The 21923-nt window shown below is 31.1% G+C and overlaps 1 protein-coding gene across 3 annotated transcripts in view; it reads right to left on the reverse strand.

Moving 5' to 3' along the window:
• Nucleotides 1-363: 363 nt before the first annotated feature.
• The window catches only part of LOC130896381 (aquaporin AQPAe.a), a 60283-nt gene continuing 38723 nt past the window's right edge, over nucleotides 364-21923 (reverse strand). For 2 of the 3 annotated variants that reach the window (XM_057804413.1, XM_057804411.1), the window contains exons 2-6: nucleotides 16878-17080; nucleotides 8735-8878; nucleotides 5253-5462; nucleotides 4051-4131; nucleotides 364-560 (exon numbers count right to left, since the gene is read on the reverse strand). In XM_057804413.1, coding sequence (XP_057660396.1) covers nucleotides 465-560; nucleotides 4051-4131; nucleotides 5253-5462; nucleotides 8735-8878; nucleotides 16878-17080 — 734 coding nt within the window. In that variant the 3' untranslated portion in view covers nucleotides 364-464. Of the gene's footprint in view, nucleotides 561-4050; nucleotides 4132-5252; nucleotides 5463-8734; nucleotides 8879-16877; nucleotides 17081-19916; nucleotides 20035-21923 lie in introns of those variants that run through there. The other variant, XM_057804412.1, reaches the window with a different exon arrangement.

Genomic DNA, 21923 nt, shown 5'->3' on the forward strand with positions numbered 1-21923 from the left:
ATAACTGAAGAGTGAAGATCATAAACTTTGTCTCAGCAACTTTTATATTCAGTCAGTTTTCTTGCTTTAATAATTCAGAATCTGTTTTTAAGAGAAGGTAAACGAAGCTAAAACGAAGACAGTTATGTGACAAAACATTGGGTTGAATAATGGTACAGCCTCAGTTGTACATAGAGATTCCACTTTATAGCAATATTTTGTAGAGCTTCTACATAACTACTTAAAATGCAATATTTATCAGATTTAATTAGTTGTCATAAAAGAATTAATGTCATTAAACACTGATTGGTGTCCTGAAAATACGTTTTGTTTCAAGTCATTTTGAAATCTTCAGGTAAATTGGGGAAAATGAAACAAAATTGGTTTATTTTATGTTAATATATTATATTAATTAGAATAAAATATCACTTTATGTTTAGTATGAAGCAATAATGTTAATCAGTTATAAATAATGAGTATTTTATTTAAAGATCGTAAGATTCGTCTTTTTTAACTTTGAAAAGGATTTGGTATATAAGTGAAGCTAATGTTGCGCCTATTAGGGGTCCTACCCAATACACCTGCAACAAAAAATAATCATGAGTAATTGAAATTCAGCTAATACGTCTCTCATATGCCACATCATGTGTCAAAGCTTTATTGTGACGAAAGCTGTTATAGATAATTTTTTGATATTGTGAATTAGAAAAATTTCAAATATTTTTGTTGTTCTTTACTTCAAAATTGACATTTTTACACTCATTTTCTGTCAGAGACATAAGTTTTACAATTTTATGGACAAAGCTACATAATTTTATATTAAATAATATAAAAATACAAAATAATGATTGAATTAAATAGTAGTAATTATAATGTCTCGTATATAATATCTTACGATCACAAATTGAAATATGCCGGTCTTTAGACTCTATGAAATTATCAAATTTGAGGATCATATATTTAAAGCTCCTTAATAGGATAAAACTAAATTTTTCTCAGTGATTAAACAAAGACCGTTTGCGTCAGACCAGGACTTAATAGTTAAGAGATCATTGCCCATGGTCGAGTGTAGAGCTTGTATATCTGGACCACTTCAGGTTACTCTAGGGTCATCCGTGAATAAAGTGAATTGACCATTGATCCATAGGTCTGTGGGATCATTGACGAAAATAAGAAAACTTGACCTAAAACTAAACCCTGAGGCACACCACTGCCAATTGGCACTATATTATAATTAGATGAATAAATAGTAATTTCAACTCATTATTTATGAGCACTATTTTTAAACCTTATTGAGTGAATACGGCAGCAAAAGAGTTTCTATCAAAAATTCTTAATGGTCTATTATTTTATCATTGTATCTATTTACTGGACTCGGATGAAAAAAAAAAATCAATTTGTTGCTATTTCATTTTTTAGGTTAACATTAAAATTTTCAAAAGATATCCATATTGGTAATATATTTAACAAACTGTATACATATTATTTCCATCTTGTTAACCAGATCTTGAACGATGAGTTGGCTAAAGATAAAAGCTAAGTTTCGATATCTGTGACGACATGTACTACTTGTAAAGAGAAAGTTTGGGTTAACGAAGTACCATCCATCCATTATAAATTAGACCTGATCCATGAGTTGGCAAAAGATGAATGCTTAGCTTTTATATCTGTTGTGACATCTAGCAGTTCTGTAGAGAAAGTCGAGTTTATGGTAGCAAAATACCGTCTTTATAATTGACACATAGGCAATTTTCACAATTTTATTTAATCGCAATAAATCATTTAAAGTAATCATTGAAGGGTATGGAAAATGTAGGTTTTTTCAAAAAAAGTTTTATTTCTCAGTTGAATTATGTTAAACCAGGTTAAACAAGGAAGAGTAAATTATGAGTTATTTTCTAGTTGGCAGTCAACTTGATAACGTAACATTCAAGAGATAGCCGAAGATAACTGCTAAGTTCAGTTCGGTTTAGCAAATACCATCCCTATATATTACGTTCCATCCATGAGATCACTGGGAACGAATGGGTTTTGTTATATATATAGCGACATGGTATGTATATAACTTCCATTAATTTTCATCACACAACCAAAACTGAACAATTTTAACAACAGTAGGTATTTAAAACTGTAGATTTGGAGACTCAATAAGTCGTGTGACCAACTAAGGAAAACACATTTTTTGCCAAAAATCGATTTCATTTATCAACGTAGTCTCCTTCAAGACCAATACAATCATTCCAACGCTTCTCTAACTTCTCGATGCCGTGATTGTAGAAGGACTTATCTTTTGACTCAAAATAGGCTTCAGTTTCAACAATTTCTTCTTTATTTGAGCAGAATTTCTACCTGAGCATTTTTTTTGAGATCAGCGAATAGCCTGTAATCTGGACTATATAGTGGATGAAGAAGCAAATCGAAGTGTAATTCAACCATAGACATGTGAATCGGTGCATTGTGAAACAGTAGTTTTTTTTCGCCATATGAGGCAGTTTTCCTTGATATTTGCATTCAAACGATCTAACATCGCATCCCAAAATACTGCACCCAGTACCTTTCCAGCTGACTATTGTGCCTTTAGACGCTTCCGAAATGGTTCACCGGCTGCAGTCCACTCTAATGATGATCATTTTGATTGCGGTTTGAAGTGATGGAATCATGTTTCATCAAGCGTCACAAATCAACCCAAAAACATGATTGATTACGTGTAAACATGGCCAAACACTGCTCTGAATAATCAACACATTGTTGTTTTTGATCGACTCGTAAGTAAACTTTATGTCCTCAGCTATTCACGCAATTTTTGATTATATATAACCAATTTGTGGAGTTATTTGATGTTTTCTGGAGTTATCACCTCAATTGGATGACCAAAACGTTCGGTATCTGTACAACCACGTTAAACTTCAATGAACCGAAAACAAATGGTTCTTTTCGATAGAGCAGAATTTGGATTACGCTTTTGAAGCCATTGCTGAGCTTATACAATACTTTTTTTCAAGAAAAAGCAATGATAAAGTAACACAATTGTTTTGAATCCATTTTTTTTAAATAACAAAAGTAGCTTAACTCAAATGGCTGTTACTTTTTTCTGACTAATTGAAATGTTCTGAAACTTCACACATAGTCTTTCAAAAGTTTGTACTTCATAAACGTCATGTGGATATGACAATGGCAGCCCCATTTGAGTGTTATTCACACGACTTATCGAGTGATATATACCATAGTCTTCAGTATCAAATATTAGTTATGAGAGTTATGAGAAGACATATATGTAAAACTGTATGTATTAAATATATGGCCGAAGATGACTGCTAAGTTTTGATATTTGTAGCGACATGTAGCAAACGAAGAAAAGAGAGTTTAGTTTAGAGAAATATCATCCTTATATATTATATTATGTATCATTCAAAAATTAGCTGAAAATGACCGCTATGTTTTGCTATCTGTAACGATATATAAGGAACATGTTACCTGGTACTTCTTCATAATTTTCTGGGCATGTTTATTATCTGGTTGTATACTAAATGATTAGAATTATGTTAAACGTGGTTCTCTTTGTCTGTTATATTACACCAGATCTAAAAACGCTATAAATGAATGTTATAATGAATCAGAATAAAAAAAATAAATAACAATTCCATTAATAACGTTTTCTTCTTAAACGAAGTAACTCGTTTTGTACAAGTACGTTAACTGTCGAAATATATAAAACATACTGATACTGATTCGATAAATATAAATACTCAATGCCATACACAAAGCCCACAAAAAAACCAACGTATTGGGGATTTTCTGCGAAGTATAATAATTCCAAATCCAAATTGACAAAAATTTGGACCCCAGAATGTGGTGTCCATACCGCTACATTGCGTTACAGCTGAGCATTAATTTGATCGCCCAGGCTCCGAGTTTTATAATCTACATATATTTAATAATGTTTTTATGCATTACTTTATGAACACATTGTATAATATATAATAATAGTCGTTATTAGAGGGATCGAATATAATTGATCCTGCAGCTAAAGAAAGTTTTGAGGGAATAATCACAGTGGTATCAACAACTTACCCAGTGATTGTCCCATTTATTTATAATTACAGCGGGTCCAAATGATCTTGCTGGATTGATGCCACAACCGGTGTACTGGAGCTGAAATAAGAAGAAAAAATTTGTTTGAAATTCAATAGTTTGCTTGAAAATAATACTTTTGGTTATGGTACAATTTTGAATACAGATAGGCCATGAATCCTAGTTAGTCTTTCAAGTACCAATCTGAAAAAGCTGTTATAATTATAATTATATAAAAAGAGAATAACTTGAAAACGAATTACGAAGAAGTAACAAGTGTTAAATTTTTAGAAACTAGTGTTCCTATCTAATTCAAACTGATTCAGATCAACTATTAATTTTAATATGATTGTTCTTAACACTATGCACTTATCTTTCTTAAGTTCATATAATACTGTAAAGGTGCAGCTTGTCTTAGTATTTTTTTTCGTAAATTTCTTTGATCTAGTCTTTCAAAAGTGGAATTTCCAAGTATCTATGAATATCTATATTGCTTACGTACCATGGAGTATTTACTACGACTCGTAACATTCTATTTCGGATGGTTTGTGTAATTTGTACACACCTGATTTTGGTGAAAATTGTATCCCACATACCGAAATTAATTATGTTCTTTCGATGTTAGTTTGGCGTGCAGAATCATAACTAAATTCATGCATTGTTTTCGTAAGTAATCTTTAACCGTTGATGATAATTGGTACAGGGTTGTTTCTTCATTTTTTAGCGGAATCTATTTAGATTGACTTGATTTATTTCAGTTTTTAAATTAGCCGGTTAATTAATTCTTTTCTAGTCGATATTGTTTGGTCCTGTCCAATTGCTATCATATGCAAAAGTAGTCTGACTTGCTTTAGTTCTGAATATCACAATTATATAGTAGATAGAAAATCGGCCCAAGAACGCTTTCTTGAGGTACTTCTCCCTTTATTTCTTGTGTATCTGGGTATGCGTCCTTTTGATTTCTATCCATTATTTGGATAGCTTTTATGAAGTTTACAGTTTACAGTTTTTTTAACATCTGTAATGTGTTGTATTTGATGTATTGTGGAATGTTTTTCTCTTTGTTCGAATTGGTTTCGATATTAATTTATTTCTTTGTGTAATAATTTCACAAAAAGTTTTGAAATGATTAGTTGTGGAGTGGCCTACATTCTTTAATGTGTTTGTTAATTACATAATAAATTTTTTTATTGAAAACTTACCCCACAAAAATGAGCAGCAGTAACGGCAAGTCCAATAGCTAACGGAGCAGAACCTTTTATATCCTTACGTAAAGAGTCACATACTCCGTGAATGACAAATATCAATAAAAATGTTAATGCAGCTTCCATTATCATACCTTGTACTGCCGATATACTCGGATTTACATTCGTTACTCCAAATCCTCCTATCTTCGAATCCGGTACTATTAGCTACAATCAAAAGCTCTGTTAGTTAAATGAAGGAGAACATGTTGAAAAATGGTCAGTTTTTTGTTTAAAAAATGCAATTCCAATAATAATTAGCTACATAGTGAGTTAAATTATTATGAAACAAATATACATATAAATTTTGTTTTTCCATAATTTCAATATGATCAAAATTATTGTGGTATTTGAATTCTAACATCTTTTGGTTTTCTTGAAATTTAATAAAATTTATCAATTTCAATTGAGATTCTGATGCGCTGAGTACGAAACCTCCAATACACATTCTCTCAAAGTGTGAGAGAATACGAAGTTTCAGAACGCTAGAAGATGAAGATCCATATCAGTTAGGGTCTTCCAACGTCCTGAACTTTCCAAAAGAAATAGGAAACTTTTTGACTATTATCAAGTTGATAAACTACTTGTTTTAACATGAATAGATGATTTCTTGTTTTTTTCAGTGGCGTGCAGCAGAGGTCAATGACCCTTTTTCCACCCCTAAATTCTCCGTCACTGGATAAATTGTTATTTTTTTTTAATTTTTGAGCTCGACCAACACTCCTTAATAAAAAAGTAATGAGATTTGCCTACGCTAAAATTGATCGTTTTCGAGAAAAACATAATTTTGTGACCGCTCTTGTGATTATTTAGAAAAATACAACAGTTTCTTCCGAATCTACTTACTTCGATAGATGGATTGAAAAAAATGTTATCTTCTACTACGCTATGCCTGTTTTCCAGAATTTCTTAATTTACATTAATCAATTTTGTACAACAAATCGTAGAAAACGAAGAAGTAACTTCAAATTTTCAAACTCCTTCATTTAAACGCGACCTGATTTTTCGCAGCATTGATAAGTGTACGTTTTGAAAAACATTGGGTGTCTTAGAAATTTAAATTTACTTTGACTTCAGTTCTAAAAAAATAGCAAATATTCATTTAATTTACGGAGAAGGTCGACTAAATTTTTCCGAAATTTGATATAGATTCCGAGTTATTTGCAAAAATTCGGAATTTTGAAAATTTAAACAAAAATATACCGCTTAGCGGCCAAAATTGTTATGTTAACTTTTACTGTATCGATAGAGCACCCTCGGAACTACCAGAAAATCAGCGACATAACTAATTTTCGTGGTTCAGGAGCTGAGATCACTGAACTATAATTATAGCGTAGTCATTTTATTACTTTTTTATTAAGTTTATTAAGTTTGAAGACTCCACGCTGTTTAGTATTTGCTTGGCAGCCATCAATAGTGAACGTTTTCAGTGTATTTGTAAACATGGAAAAAATTGGTCATCGTAATGTGATACAATACTTTTATTTGAAAGGCATTAGCCCAACCAATATAGGAGTTTAACTAGATTCAACTCTGGATCAGACTGATCCTTCGTTATCAGTAGTAAAGTACTGGGTAGCAGTGTTCAAATGAGGCCGTATGACCTGCTAGAACCAGCATCGCAGTGGTCGACCAAACAAGGCGACGACTACAGAAGTGTTGAAGAGAATTCACAAAGCTGTACTAAATGATCGTCGGCTGAAAATGTGTGAACTAGCAGACATAGTAGGCATTACAAAAAGTACGGCACATCGCATATTAATTGAAAATTTGAACATAAGAAAGCTGTGCGCAAGATGGGTGTCGTGTTTGCTCACAATGGAACAAAAACAGCGTCGTAAAGATTTTTCATCGAGTGTTTGGATGGTTGGGTCCATCACATCACGCTCTAGACAAAATAACAATCAAAACAATGGATAGGAAAGGTAGAATCGGCTCCAAAGGAGGCAAAGACCGTCCCATCTGCAGACAAGGTCATGGTGTCGGTTTTTTGGAGAATTATTTCCATCAACTATCTTGAAAAAGGAAGAAACTTTCAACGACAAGACATTGCATCATTGTAAATTAATGAGTTGGAATTGCTACCTCATGCACCCTATTCACCAGATTTACAGATTTAGCCTCCTCGGATTATTTAAAAAAAATGGCTCGGTAGTTAATGGTTATTTTGAGGAGCTTGACGATTCTTATTATAAAAAGGGTATCGAACTTATTGAACATCGCTTGTTAAAGTGTGTGGAGCAAAAAGGAGATTACATTAAAAAATGAATATATTCTAAATTTTTTTGTTTTCTTTGTTGGGACAGGTACCATTCTCGTAAATGCAGATCACACCAATTATTGTCCTAATAAACAATTGAATCAGTATCATCTGTATAACTAACTATATGGTCAGCTCTGTGAAGAAGAAAACTCCTTCACTTATAGCTGGAATAACGTAGTTCTTGAAGTGTGGTAGTTTGTATGTTATACTGCCTTTCACTAGTAAACAGACTCATTTTCAAATAACTGCAAACAATTGTCTTGCCGTTTCCTTGCGTTCTTAGAGAATTAACATAGCTACTATACAATGCTTTTGTTAGATTCTAAACAATAAAAAAGAACAACTACAACGACAACCTCGTTTAATTATTGTATTGTATTCAAAATTGAATCTTTGATTATCGAATTATGTTTTTGGCTCGTTAAGAGATGTGCTTCTATTTTTTATTAATTCATTCCACACATCTTCCAATTCGGCATTTTTCCTTTTTTTTTTCTCTCTATCGCTCCTGATTTTTCACATATTTTAATATGTGCCTTGGTTCATTCAAATACAAATTAACTTTGATGAATCTTTCTTTGTTGAATGCTTTCCTCACTTTCTCAAGTTATTTTATTTTTACTCTTTTTCATCAATATTCATAGCGGTTATAAAATATTCAATGAGTGTTTATCCTAACCACAACTTACTGAAGTGAGAATATATCTTTCAACTGTTGATTTCGACGACAGAAAAGTGATATTTACTATTTCAGTGTTTCAGTTTTAATGAGTGAGAAAGGGTCAATAGTTGTTATTATATTTGTACAAACTTAATGGTTGTTGAGACATTTGTGGGGGTAAGGACATAACATGGAGGAATAAGAAAGACAAGTAGAATACAAACGTTTTCCACATATTTTTCATTTGAGAATAGAACAATATTTGTCATTGGGTGCAATAAAAAGATGGTGATAACATCCCAAGAGACTTAATCTCTAAATCTGAAAATATTTCTAGCTTAATCTTAAGAAAACAGACATAAGATTATGATCATAAAGTGTTGAAAGTAATATTTTTACAATAAATTTAGCCTTTGAACATGAATTCACTCGACAAATATATAAATAAAAATATGTGTTTTAGAGAAACAATATTATTTCACTTAGCAGCTAGTCTTAATCGATATGGCTACATACCTTCAATAAAGCAGATCCTCCAATAGCTCCGACGCACTGAACTATCACATAGCTTACAGCTTTTATGATTTTTACTTCTCGTGTAAGAAGAAAACTGATCGTAACAGCTGGATTGATGTGGCATCCGCTAATGTGTCCAATTGCCTGAAAGATGAAGAATATTGTAATATTAAATATATTCAAATATTTTAACAACAAGTTATTGAGACTGTTAATTTCTCAAAGGAATACCAAGGAGAATTTATTTCCACATTTGATAATCGTGAAGATAACTCAACAATGAAAATTTTCGTTATTCTAGGGAAAGAAATATTTTCTTCACCAGTTTTGTATTTCGGAATATTTTGAAGCTCATAATGATAACTTACAATCTTCAACCGATACATGAGCCTTTGGCAGAGTAGCAATAAGTTAAATATATAACCAAATATCAAAATTTCTTAACATTATAAAAGAATTACATTAATGCACAACTTTGAATAAAGTTATCAAGATTCCCCAATTCTGCTCTATATTCTATCCTCGACAAGAGGCAACATTGCAGACGGCACTATTAAGCAGATTTGTAGTAGAAGTTAACATTGTTCCTTGTTATGTAATTTTGCATTGTAAACCATACAAGATCTATTGGGATTTTCTTGGCAACAATGTTATTAGGATATCAATCGAACCACGAAACCATTTAGGTTTGTAACACTGCGTAAAGTTTAGTGAATCGATTTTTGTAGAAATATTGAGACTAAAAATCATACTTGTTAATCTTTCAATAAAGTTCATTTTAATTGAAAAGTGAAAGTTTTCCATTCATACAAAGATTCGGTGAACGTGTAGTCAATATTGTAAAAGATTATTTCCTAGAAATAAAGTTATAACTAGTAAGAGTCATTGAACCGTGTATAATTCAAGCATAGTATAGACTGTATAGGTGAGTGTAACTACTAAATTGCCCCTTCACCCAAAACCCCACAGGAAATTTCCCATTACCCCCTACGACTGCTGACGACGGCATTCCTTGATAATTCCCTTTCGCCATTAGGTGAAACCCACTCTTAAAATCCATCTCGCCACTTATCGTTTTTAGAAAAAGACATCCAACGAAAATAGACGAAATAGACATATCAATTTCAAGTCCAAAAACAATCTGTTATGAAACTCATGATGCTGTAAATTGGTAACAATGTCTCGCTTTAACCTTGACGTGATGTCTTTTTATCGAAATGTATTTGATGAGCACAATACCCATCTTTAAACAAACTATTTCATATTTCATCATTTGTTAAGTCTCAACTACAAAAAAAACCTGTTAATAATTATAACTGACAACATTGTTTAGTTGTTGCTAGTGGTTTATAGTAATTTCAGATCCAGCTTCTCCTAAACTTGAAAGCTCCATTAGTGAATGTCTTTGGTTTTACAAGTTTTTTGTGGTTGATCTGTAACATGGTGAAATCATTCAACAGTCAAATGGCCAACGATCAGGAATGGTGCATTGATAGCAAGTATTTGTAATCTAGACAGAAGGTAAAACGTACTGAAGAGCACACAGTGAAAAAAAATGCATGTATCAGGAGCGAGTAATTCACCATTACTCAAAATGTCTAACGTGCTTTTCGATATCCAAGTTACCTTGCTGTTGAGTCCTGGTAGAGTGGTACTGTTAATAGAACTGTCAGTATTAAAGGAGATTTTTTTGAAAAATAAAATACCTATTCTTATTATAGTAAATTGAAACTGCTTCCATTATATCGCCCTCTATTTTGATTTCGCTATCTCAATTTTTAAATTAACTGTAATAACAAAAACTAGTACACCATTGCATTTCTTTATATAAGGGACAAAAGCACAACGGCTTCATTAAGAAGGAGTGCAACTCTAAAACTCTAATATTTCAGGGCTAATTATCTGTATTTTACTGCTTATGTTGTATTTATTATTATTTATTGTGATCTTTGGAATGTATTGTTCCAAGTAAATATATAATACGAGTAAATTTACCATCACGTTTATGACTTGCTTTTACGTTAGTAAATTTTTTAACTATGCCGCTAATGTACAAACAATTTAATTGTAGGCAAAAATTTATCAGTAATAAATTCTATATCTCATATTTGATTATTTCGTGCATATATCTTGACATGTATATAACATCTTAACCTTTTCACTTTAATATTATTTACAAATAAGTAAATAAATGTATACGTATTTATGAATACACTATAATTAAAAGAGCGTGACAAAATTGAAAAAATTATAATGTTATTACCATCTTAGCTAACATTGTTGGATTATTTATTGAGCTGCAATTAATATATTATTAAAATAAACAATTTCTAAAAACCGTAAATCAAAATAAACAATAATTTTACTTATAGGTTATGTACACACTACGAAGTTTTATAGCGTAAAACTCGTCATGCATATTTTAATGCGAAATTAAAAAAATCACCATTGGCGAATTATAAAATATTCGTGGCTTTTCAATATTTATTAGTATATATCATAATTTTTTCGACTTTTCCCTCTTTTATCTAGTCGGTTAGCGAGCAAATGAAACTACCTGACTGAAAGTCTCTTTTTAAAATAGATGTACACTTGTCAATTCGGAACCGATCTATATCTGCTAGATTTCGACCATTATAGAAAATTCGAAAATATATTTTAGGCAGTTTGAAGACTAGTTTTCAATTGAATAAAACCGACAGCCCCTGAAATTTTGGATTGATTGAATGAAAACAGAATAGAGGACTCGCAAAGCGACTTTACAAAAGGAAGGTATTCACAAAAACATGTTTACATTGATACAGATTATAGAGAAAAAACTGAGAACAAATCAAAAATTATACCTTAGTTTTAAAGCCATTTATAAAGAATTTGATGGAGTCCGAAGAAATCAAATATGGAAAAGTTTATAACAAAAATGAGTTTTTTCCATTTAACAAATCTTACATGCACTGTTTTGTCTTTTATTTCAGTTAGCAGTTATTTAAAATTCAAGTTGAACGGCTTTTGATCCAGCTTTTAATAGATATACTTTCCAAAGTGATCGGCATTTATTTCGTCTCCTTTCATACAAAATGCTTAGATTTCTATGAATGGTGTCTTTCAGTTTTCCTTGACTGTCTCAATTTTCTAATTCTCCGAAAGGAAACTTTGTCGGTTGAGTGAATTGAATGGACTTTTAATATTGATACGTTACACGGGCAAGGCTCGTCAATAAAATTGTACGAGTTAATTAATTAACACTTTCATTAAACCCAATAATTACACTAATTGCAACACTATTAAAATTTCGAAAAATCATTTTATTTCACCCAGATTATCTGTAAGCTCCTTCCTCATATTTATATTTGAGGTGATCCAGAACATCCTAGAAAAACCTTCTAGCTTCTAGTAATATCTAACTTTTTCCAGAAACATGTTAACATAATTTAGTGATTAAACAAAATATGTAGCAACCCACCATTTTATTATAGTTTTCACTACATTAACTTATGATCGTTATCGTCAAATGATGTGTGGCTCTGTCCCCGTCACAATATCTGAACAACCCCTTCGGTGTATTCTCTGGTGGATCCTTAGTAGGTTCCATAATCAAACTGGCGGACGATACACATTGACCATAATACGATTTTTACATTAAATTTCAAAAGTATTGCCCTCAAAACTAATCGTCTAGCTATAAATAAGCAATAACTTAAAAAGAGAGAACTTTTTTAAGGAAAAACAAAAGCGAAATCCAGTTTCAAATGAAAAAATCAATTGATAGCAACTGATAATAGATCTATCAATTTTTCTCATCAACAAGGTTTTTCAATAAACCAACTTTTATAATTCTTTCCGTAGCAATCCATAACAAACTTTTCCTAGACGAAATTTCCAATTAAAGAAATATATTCCATCCAGGAAATTATAATTTATTCTCGTAATCTCAATGGAAGCTCCTCTCAACGAAAACCTACCTCCAAGCCTGAGTATATACAATTAAAAAAGAACTTTTATTAGATGACGAATATCCCTGTAAACTTATTAACCTTGGTACCAAGACTCCAGAGTTCGAAACATCGCATTATTGTCACTTGAATCGCAGATTTTTGTACTCTATCAATTTTACGATAGTCCCGAATTTACGTTGGTTGGTTATAGGGTGAATTTTTTTGGTTTCATGTAAGTTATTGTTTATTATTTTTACTTATGGTGTTCTGAAGATATGTCGTTTCAGCAGAATGGCTTGATAACGGCTGAATTAGAAGAAGAAATACGAAAAATTATGAAGAAAACAGTGATGCAGATTCATTTGAGAATGGTGGAAGTGGCTGGGAAGAAGATAATCTTGAAATTGAATCGATAAAACAATCAGATGATTCAATTGATAAATCGTCTCTCGATGAGAATTTTTACTACTTCGGGAGACAATGTGGACGACGCTATGATCAGGTACATCAGCTACTACTCGAAACATCCAAAAAAATCAATTTCTGGTTCAACCAAACACAGTAGGGTTATAAGGAAAGAATGGTCACAAATAGACTTCCAAGCAGCCCACTACAACTAGGAGAACTGCTTCAAGAAACCTTATCCATTTTGTATCGTGTCCGAAAGGTGCATTTCTTTTCTGAGCCAATTCTTAATATGATATTACTTCACATAAATGAAGAAATATTACTAAATAAAAATTCATCGGTAACTAAAACGGGCATACGTTTGATACCAAAATTTCTTATTTCCTATACAGAGCCTGCATGAATTGTGATAGATTTGTGTTTTCACTGAATTGTTTGATGTTTGATTGAAGAGAAACAAGGCAGGAGAGTGAAATCAATGATCCTTTTCTACCTGTTTGTGAGATATCGGAAATTTTCATCGAAACTTGCAGATCATCATGTACACCCTCATCTTACCAAACCATTGACGAACAACCCATGGGATTTCGTGGATGATGCTCATTCCACAACTACATACCGAATAAACCTGGGAAGTATGGTATAAAAATTGTTTTGTGCGACTCCTTGACATGTTATATGGTAGATGCATGTCCGCATTTATGAAAAATACCCGTACAAATGGTTCGTCATTTGCTAACTATTTTGTGAAGGAGCTTTCAAAATCCATTTATAGAAGAAATATTAATGTTACCATGGATAATTGGTTTACATCAGTTATTTTGGCTGATGAACTACTCCAAGATCCATTTTTTACATTACATTACATTACATTACATATTTTAACATTCTAATTCTGACCGAATACAAATTGAACAAAAACTGTTTCCAAAGAATAGTTTTCACTTGTATAATATAATTTTTCTATTAGCGGTCATATAATCAATATAAGTGATAACTATTAACACTTGTATCGTAAATAAATATTCTTGTTTGACAATTCTATAAAAAATTACAGGAAAACCTTGAACAAATCGCAAAAATTTCTGTTCCGATACATAAATTGAATTACCAATGTAGTGTTATTATCGCATACCAAATTGTATCTAATTTAATGCACATAAATCTCCAATTATAATGTAAGATATGTACTAAATAAATATGCCAGTAATTTGATTTGTGAGTAACTAAAATATATTTTCCACGACCAAGGTGTTAAATACATATTATACAGTAATGATTAACGAAATAAAAAAAAACAATAATGGATTGTTGATGTATTACATGGGTGGTAACAGTATAGCAGTATAGCATATAGTATAGTGGGAGTATTAACAATTATTACGACCACTATTTTAACATGATTGATTCTAACATGTTATACGATGAAGTGGTATGAATTTGTATAAATTTTTACAATTAATACTACAACATTTTAGAATGATGACAGGATTATCATCACCATAAATCAGGTTAACTATTCAATCAAGAGGTATCAAAGCCCACTTTCTTGAGGGATTGAATGTTGGTTGATCATTTGAACAAATATTGTGAATTATCATCAGAATTGAATGTTCATTTTAGATTTGAACTGTGATTTCAATTAGACAATCTAAGAAAACAGCTACTACGTAAAGCTGGCGGCCGTGAGGTAAAGAATTAATTTTCCTGTGTTAATTTTTCTTCGTTTTTCCGGGACTGAGAGTCGTTATGTATTGTTTTATTGTATTATGGCATTAAAAGAATGCCGTAGATACATTTTAAATCTGTTTCATTGAATTTAATATGAAAATAATACAGCTGAAACCTATTATTTTTGCAGTTTTTTTTTAAATTAATCTGCAAGTAAGATTTCAAGCTATTTACAAAATTTGAGAGACTTGTTTCAATTTTATGTCTAAATTACGGGAGTTTTTCGACATTTAATTCCATTATTGAGTTCTCAAGTTTAACATGAGTAGGTTGAATAGTAATAACCCAGTGATAGCTGGAAGGTATAAGTACAAGCTCAAAGCTTTAGGTGGAGTTAACCTCTTTTCACTAGATGCAAAGAACTTTAGTCAAAATCTCACTTATTGTCTACAAGTTTCGAATATACTTGTGTTTCAGATTATATTTACCGCTTGACTACACTGAGCACAACAATGCATAGCGGAAAAAACCGACAAAGCCACTTTCCGGGAAGAAATTCCACACTTATTTTCGTAGTAACTCTTTAAGAAGCAATTTCGCAATAAAACTAGAAGTAATAAGGTCTAAGTTCCATCGAATGAATTCACATACCAAAAAAGTTCATGGTAAAAACAACAGTAGATATGAATTATCATTAGGGTGTAATGAATAATGAAGGTATGTACAATTCAGGGTGTCATATACATTACGATCAAAAGAAACTATTGAACTCCTTTTTCCTGCTGTTGCGCTGGGGATGTTCAGTGTTTATAGCTGATCTATTATTCACACTTTTCGAATAGTTCAGAATGTGATATGTATGTCAATAAATCATGAAAGATATTGTAGCGTAACAATAGAGGTGCCAAATCAATCACGAGAATATTATAATGATCAAAAATATGGGGAAATGAAAGGAAAATAAATGCACAAAGAAAGAATGAGGAAGAAAAATTTGATAGGCTTCTTGTCGTTATAAAAGCATACAAAAAAATAGTTAATGAAAGTTAATAATAGTTATATAATAACATGAATATTACACATCAGTCAATTATACAAATTTATTTAAAGATCTTCGATAAATGAACATGAATTGTTATGTATATGAGAAACTATATGAATTGATAGTAACTATGTGCAAAGTTGAATGTTACAAATAGGTTTACAAGTAATACAGTTATGGAAATATAAATATTGATGATCATATAATAAATTAACAATGAATGATAAATATAAAATATTATACAAAGAGATTATACAGTTATAAAGAATGCAGAAATATTTGTTTTATTTTATATATACTGATCATAAATGAATTAATTCTAATTAGTTTTCCCACAAAGTATGATTAAAATTTATGAATTATTCATATTGATAATAAAGTTTCTTATTGAAATGTTTTTGTTTGATGACAGTCTCTGAAGTTATAAAATGATTTGTCGTTCCGAGCACCTGATAACAATTGTCCTATTTTCAAAAAATTATCAAATTTTTTTATGGATGGCAGTAGCCACAGAACATACCATCGTATTCTGTGTTATTCATTTCCACCCAGTTCTGATTTCGAAATTTCCTGAATCACAATAAGAAACATCTTAGAACTGAGATTATTTACAAACATTTTCAATTAAACCAAGAAAAATTAGTTGACATAATTACAATATCACTTTTGAAATAATGAAAACTGAAAAAGTACAGAAAGTGAAAAGTGTAATATGTAAATAAATATTTGTAAAATCACTTTCCAGAAAATGATTTTCAATCAAGCTATAATTTGATGTTGAGCATTCAATTTTACAAAATTCCTACCGTTCAGACCACAATGATTATTTATAACACATTGGGGAGTGACAGAACTAAATTTGTATTGGTGTAATTTAGATACAAATTGACTTTCTTATTGGGTAGCTTTTGTGCATTTATGCTTGAGTCTAGAATACTGAACAGTGTCAAAGAAAGATAGATACGCCAAATTACACCGCTCTAGACTCGTACTGATACTGACATGTTAAAATCAAGAATGACTAAGACAGGACGCGTATACACGTTTAAAGCATTAAACCTAACAATTGTGGTTTCACATGTACTCTTACCTGTGCTATTGTTGCCACTGTAAGTCCAAATGTGAAAGCAATTCTAACGTGCCCGGCTTCATCTCCTGTACCAAAATCGATGCAAGAGCCAGTGCCTATGAGAACTAGTAAAAGAGTACCTAAACATTCTGCTAGTAAAGCTCTCCATATATTTTTATTTTCAGTGAAGTCGCTGACACCAAGAATACCGTCAGAATTATCATCTGCAAAATAAATAATTATGAAAAGATTGGAGAAAATCTGGAAAAACTTCTAAATTTTCAGTTTTTTCACTTTACTTTTTAAGTGCTAAATAGAAAGTTCTCAAAAATTATGAAATCAAAATAATTTTGGCTTGCGCCAGATATATAAATTGAGTGAATTCAATTCATATCATGTAGATATTTGACTAATGTCGTGGTATTAGTTATCATTGTAATATAACTCCCACTGGAGTAGAGTGTACGTTAACATTTCCTTTTATTTTTGGCTATTTCTGTAGCCTCTTTCCATGTTAAGTTTATCTGTTGCAGTTCCTTGTCAATAATTCTACTTGTTCATACAGGTCTTTTTGTTTTGTCTGTTGTATTATGATTTAATGTTTATCTGATTATGTAGTTTCTGTGGTGACTTATCTCTCCATCTCCACTTTTGCTTCGTAATCATTATGTACATTTTCTCTTCTTCAGTTATGTTCATAGGGTGTTCATTACTTTCACATATATCTTTCTTCTGGGTCATCTTTCTATTATATTTCCAAGTTTCAGTCGCATATAACAGGACCGATTACATTTTCCAGAGAGTTGTAGTAGACTATATTTTATACAGAGACTTAAAATCGTTTTGCGCTAAGCTTATACTTTTTCGATGTCATTTTCAGTACCTTCGTTTGAACTTACTATGCAGCCTTTATTTCTCTTCATTCTAATTAAATGACGCTTTCTATTAACCAACTGTGTAATAGACATATGTCACTTGCGAATTCAAGTCCTCTAGTTTTTCAGTTCCAATTGATTCTTGATATTTTATCATCTCTGTCTCACTTTTTCTTTTTTCATTTTGATCTGTTGGGATAATTGTCCTTCGTAGTAATAGTTAACCAAAATCCACCAAAAAAGTTGTACTCATGTCACACATATTACTGGGAATGTATAAGTTCGATAAAATATTCAAAATTTAGAGCAATAATTGGTTATTTATAAGTAATGATTATTTACGAAATACAATGTGTTCATAATGTAATGTAATACATAGATTTTTGTTAGGCATGGTTACTCTAAAATAACTCTTTTTCTCGAACAGTACACCACGGATATATCTTTTTCATGTTCTATTATATTACAAGTACAACAATTAATAATTCTACATGTTATAGTTTTCAAAGTTTGTAATTGTAATTAGGTACTAGAAATTTTTAAGAGAAGAGGTTGCAATGATAGAAAGAGAAATTATTTAATCAAAAGTATCCAAATTATGAAGTACAATTAGGAAAATTATGAAACTTTTTGAAAAAGTGGGTTTCATTAATGAATAACCCTTGAAAGTTACGCAAAGTTTATTAGGAAATCCTTGTATATCCCTTGAGAGCACTACAATAAAGGATTCATGTAATTTTATGTTTTTACAAGAAACTACAACATTCAAAACCGGCGAATCTTAACTAATTATTGTAAGTAAATTTTATTATTTTTATACATTTATACTTATTTGCGTATTTATATTAATCAATAGATCACCTACATAATGAATACCATAATAAAAATTATTTGTTATTGTATAAAAATTTACAAGAGCTATAAAATTTACTTAAATCATTCAAGTCTCTTTTATCATTAATAGGTTTCTCGTCCTTATGAATGTGAACCATTTCTAGAAATTCTCTTTTCGTGTATTAGATTCCATTACAACGATTTTTTGTATCTTTATAATTGAATTTATGTTTTTTTTTCTATTGTATTGATGACCTCTTAGTCTATTTTCTAAATACTGAGATGTCTGCCCTATGTAGACAGCTAGATAGATTTTAGCTTAGTGAAATATTTGGATAGTTTATTATGTACTTCATTATTGAAATAATTCGATAGTTGTTGTGCAAGTCCTTGTACATATGGTGAGGCAAAATGTTTTATGTTTTAATGTTTCGTTTCTATTTTGCTTCTTAATTAATTATAGAATCTATTTATCCTTTTGTTGAATATGTTATTTATCATTTTTTCCGCATAATTATTTTCTTTCAATACACCTTTTGCTTTTTGAATAGCTAAGCATCTACTCGTAAGTTCAGGATCTGATAGTTGGATAGATCTATCAGTTAAACATATTATCACTGATCTTTTTTGTGACATAGGATGACATGAATTGAAGTTCAAACATCTTTAGGACTAAGTTGGTTTCCTAGCTCCTCCACTTTATTTGGTCCAGCTAGACTGTTTGTGAAACGCAGCCTGGATATTTTGGAGCATTATAGAGAAGAATAAGAGATAAAAAATATCTTTGTCACCAATGATTCGATAATTTTTCAAATATAGTCAAGCGACCATAAAAATATCATTCAATTCTAAACAAAGAGAAAGGGAGAAATACTTTGTTGTCAAAAAATTGTTACAATTTGTAGACAAAAGCTGATAAAAACTAAAACAAACATGAAAATAACTAAATGAAGCTACAAACTGTCTCTTTCATACTGATCACACTATTCTTTAATGCCACTACATATGTCACAATTTCATTCTCTAGCGTGTGTTTCGATAACCAAGTTATCGTCTTCAGAGAATGAAGGTAAAGAGTGGTAGTAATGAATGGTGTGTTCAGTATGCATATTTCCACTTTTATCCTCCCTAAAAAATATGACGTGGCTACTCATATTTATGAATTTTCATAGGAGCCGAAAGTATAGCCAAGATTTTCTTATTCTAATAATATGTTAAATGTTGTTATTGAAAATGGAGAAGAATTGAAAGTTTCACAACTAGAAGGAGTTATAAAATTTAATTTGGTGCTTTATTTCAACAAATAATTGTATTGATGCATTGTAAATAAAAAAATAACTATTCAACTCACTTTGAATGATATAATGGTTTGTCCTACTTGAAGTAATCACAGTTTTACTCATATCTCTAAAAAGCACCTGACCTAAATCTCATAGATACTGCAATCTGATTACAAATATAGGAATGTTGATTGTTACTTAAAATCTAATATATTTATAATATACCCCTGTATTTTGTTAAGTACATATAATGTATAAAATATGTACTTTTTTATTTGATCAATGCGATTATCTAGTAAGTCATTATTTTAATTTACTACTTATTAAAGCATCAAACAATAAGAGGCGGGAATTGAATTATTACTAGGTAAACAAGATAGATACTTATAATTTTAACAGAAGCTTTAAGTGATTTTGTATAAAACCTTTATTTCGAAAAAAATAGAATTTGACAACTTAATTATAGTCTGAACTAAGTGAAAATAAAATTACTCACCACATTATCAATACATAAAAACATTCAACCGACAGAGGTGGGGGAATCAGATTTATTTATAATTATAATTTAGAGTATTGGTTGAGCGTTATTTCATACGTCACTGCTACGTTTGATTTTTGTCGTAAATAAAATTTAGGTGGCAATGTGAAATAATTTATAGTAACTCATTATGTATCCACTTGAAAATCTAATCACCACATGCAGTTTTTCCCTTTTTGAACATGACACTCCGTAGTAAACGCCGCACGTCTATAATTTTAAATGATCAATGTGGAGCGGCAGTATCTCTGTGTCTATGCTATATAGAGCTGGTACCACACGATGTGTCCAATGTTGGACGCTGGTATGATTGGACGCATCGGGTGGTCGTAGCGCGCATGCCATTGGATGAATGTTTCGCTTCCAACGTTGACATTGGAACGTTGGCCATGTAAATTGGGTTTTTTCGCCCACGTCAAAGGAGTACCCAATATTGGAACGAAGTTGGAGCCGACACTTGTGGTACAACTACACACCCTTCTTGTCCTGTTGCGCGTCAATGCTACGTATTTTTATGAAAAATCAAAATCGTCACAATCATCCAGTTAATTTTAGAAGAATTTATATCTCTTGTACGTTGTTTGCCACGTTTCCATTTCTTTAGGTGAGAATAGATAAGGTTCCAGCTTTCATCCAATGTTCAGCCATCATTGGAAGATGAGTGTTTACGCAAACATTGGATGCATCGTGTAGTTGCAGCACTACATCCAGCCTTTCTTCCAATGTTAAGCCGTACGTTGGAACGCGAAAGTTGGCGCAATCGTTAGACGCATCGTGTTGTACCGGCTTAAGTTCTATAAATTTGAACTCTGACAGATGCGGTGGTGGTCGTAAAACTGTAATACTTTAATACTTTGTTAATCACTTCATATTTTTCCAAATTAATACTACAATTTATACATAGAGTATGCAATGCTTGCAATCCGCGTAATTTCCAATCAATGTTGTTTATTGATTCATCAAAAATTAGAATGACTACCAAGCATTTCGATTGATTCGGGTGGAAACATTTATAAATTTTATATGATTCAACTTCCTAGGTGCTTGCATGCATCCTTGCCAATACGTGCTTATAACATCACGGCGCCATTTCACGAAAAATATTTCTACACTTTTATTGCTGTTTATTACAATGATTGAAATCTTTTATTATATATTCTACTTTACTTTGATGTTACCGACGTTTATACTTTATCAATTTGTAGTATAAAATTGTCTTTTGCAATACATCGAAAGAAACCTATAAAAAAACATGTTACGTTATTTATTCAGAATTGTTTATTGCCCTTATTCACAATTATTATTTTATTTATAATTAAATGCGATTATCTTACAACCATCCCATGTTCGTTTGGTACAGATAAGAGAGTAAATTTGTTGTTTTTCTTTAGAAAAGCTGCGTCAGTAAATCATTCATTCAAAAGAATAATCGTCGGAAGGTGCCTAGGTGTCCAGCTCTTTCTTCAAAAGAATAATCGTCGTAAGGAGCTCTTTCCTTTATTTACAGTATCACCTTTTTAACTCTTCGAATTGGGAATAT

Source organism: Diorhabda carinulata, chromosome 7 (assembly GCF_026250575.1).
Source record: "Diorhabda carinulata isolate Delta chromosome 7, icDioCari1.1, whole genome shotgun sequence".
Lineage (NCBI taxonomy): Eukaryota > Metazoa > Arthropoda > Insecta > Coleoptera > Chrysomelidae > Diorhabda > Diorhabda carinulata.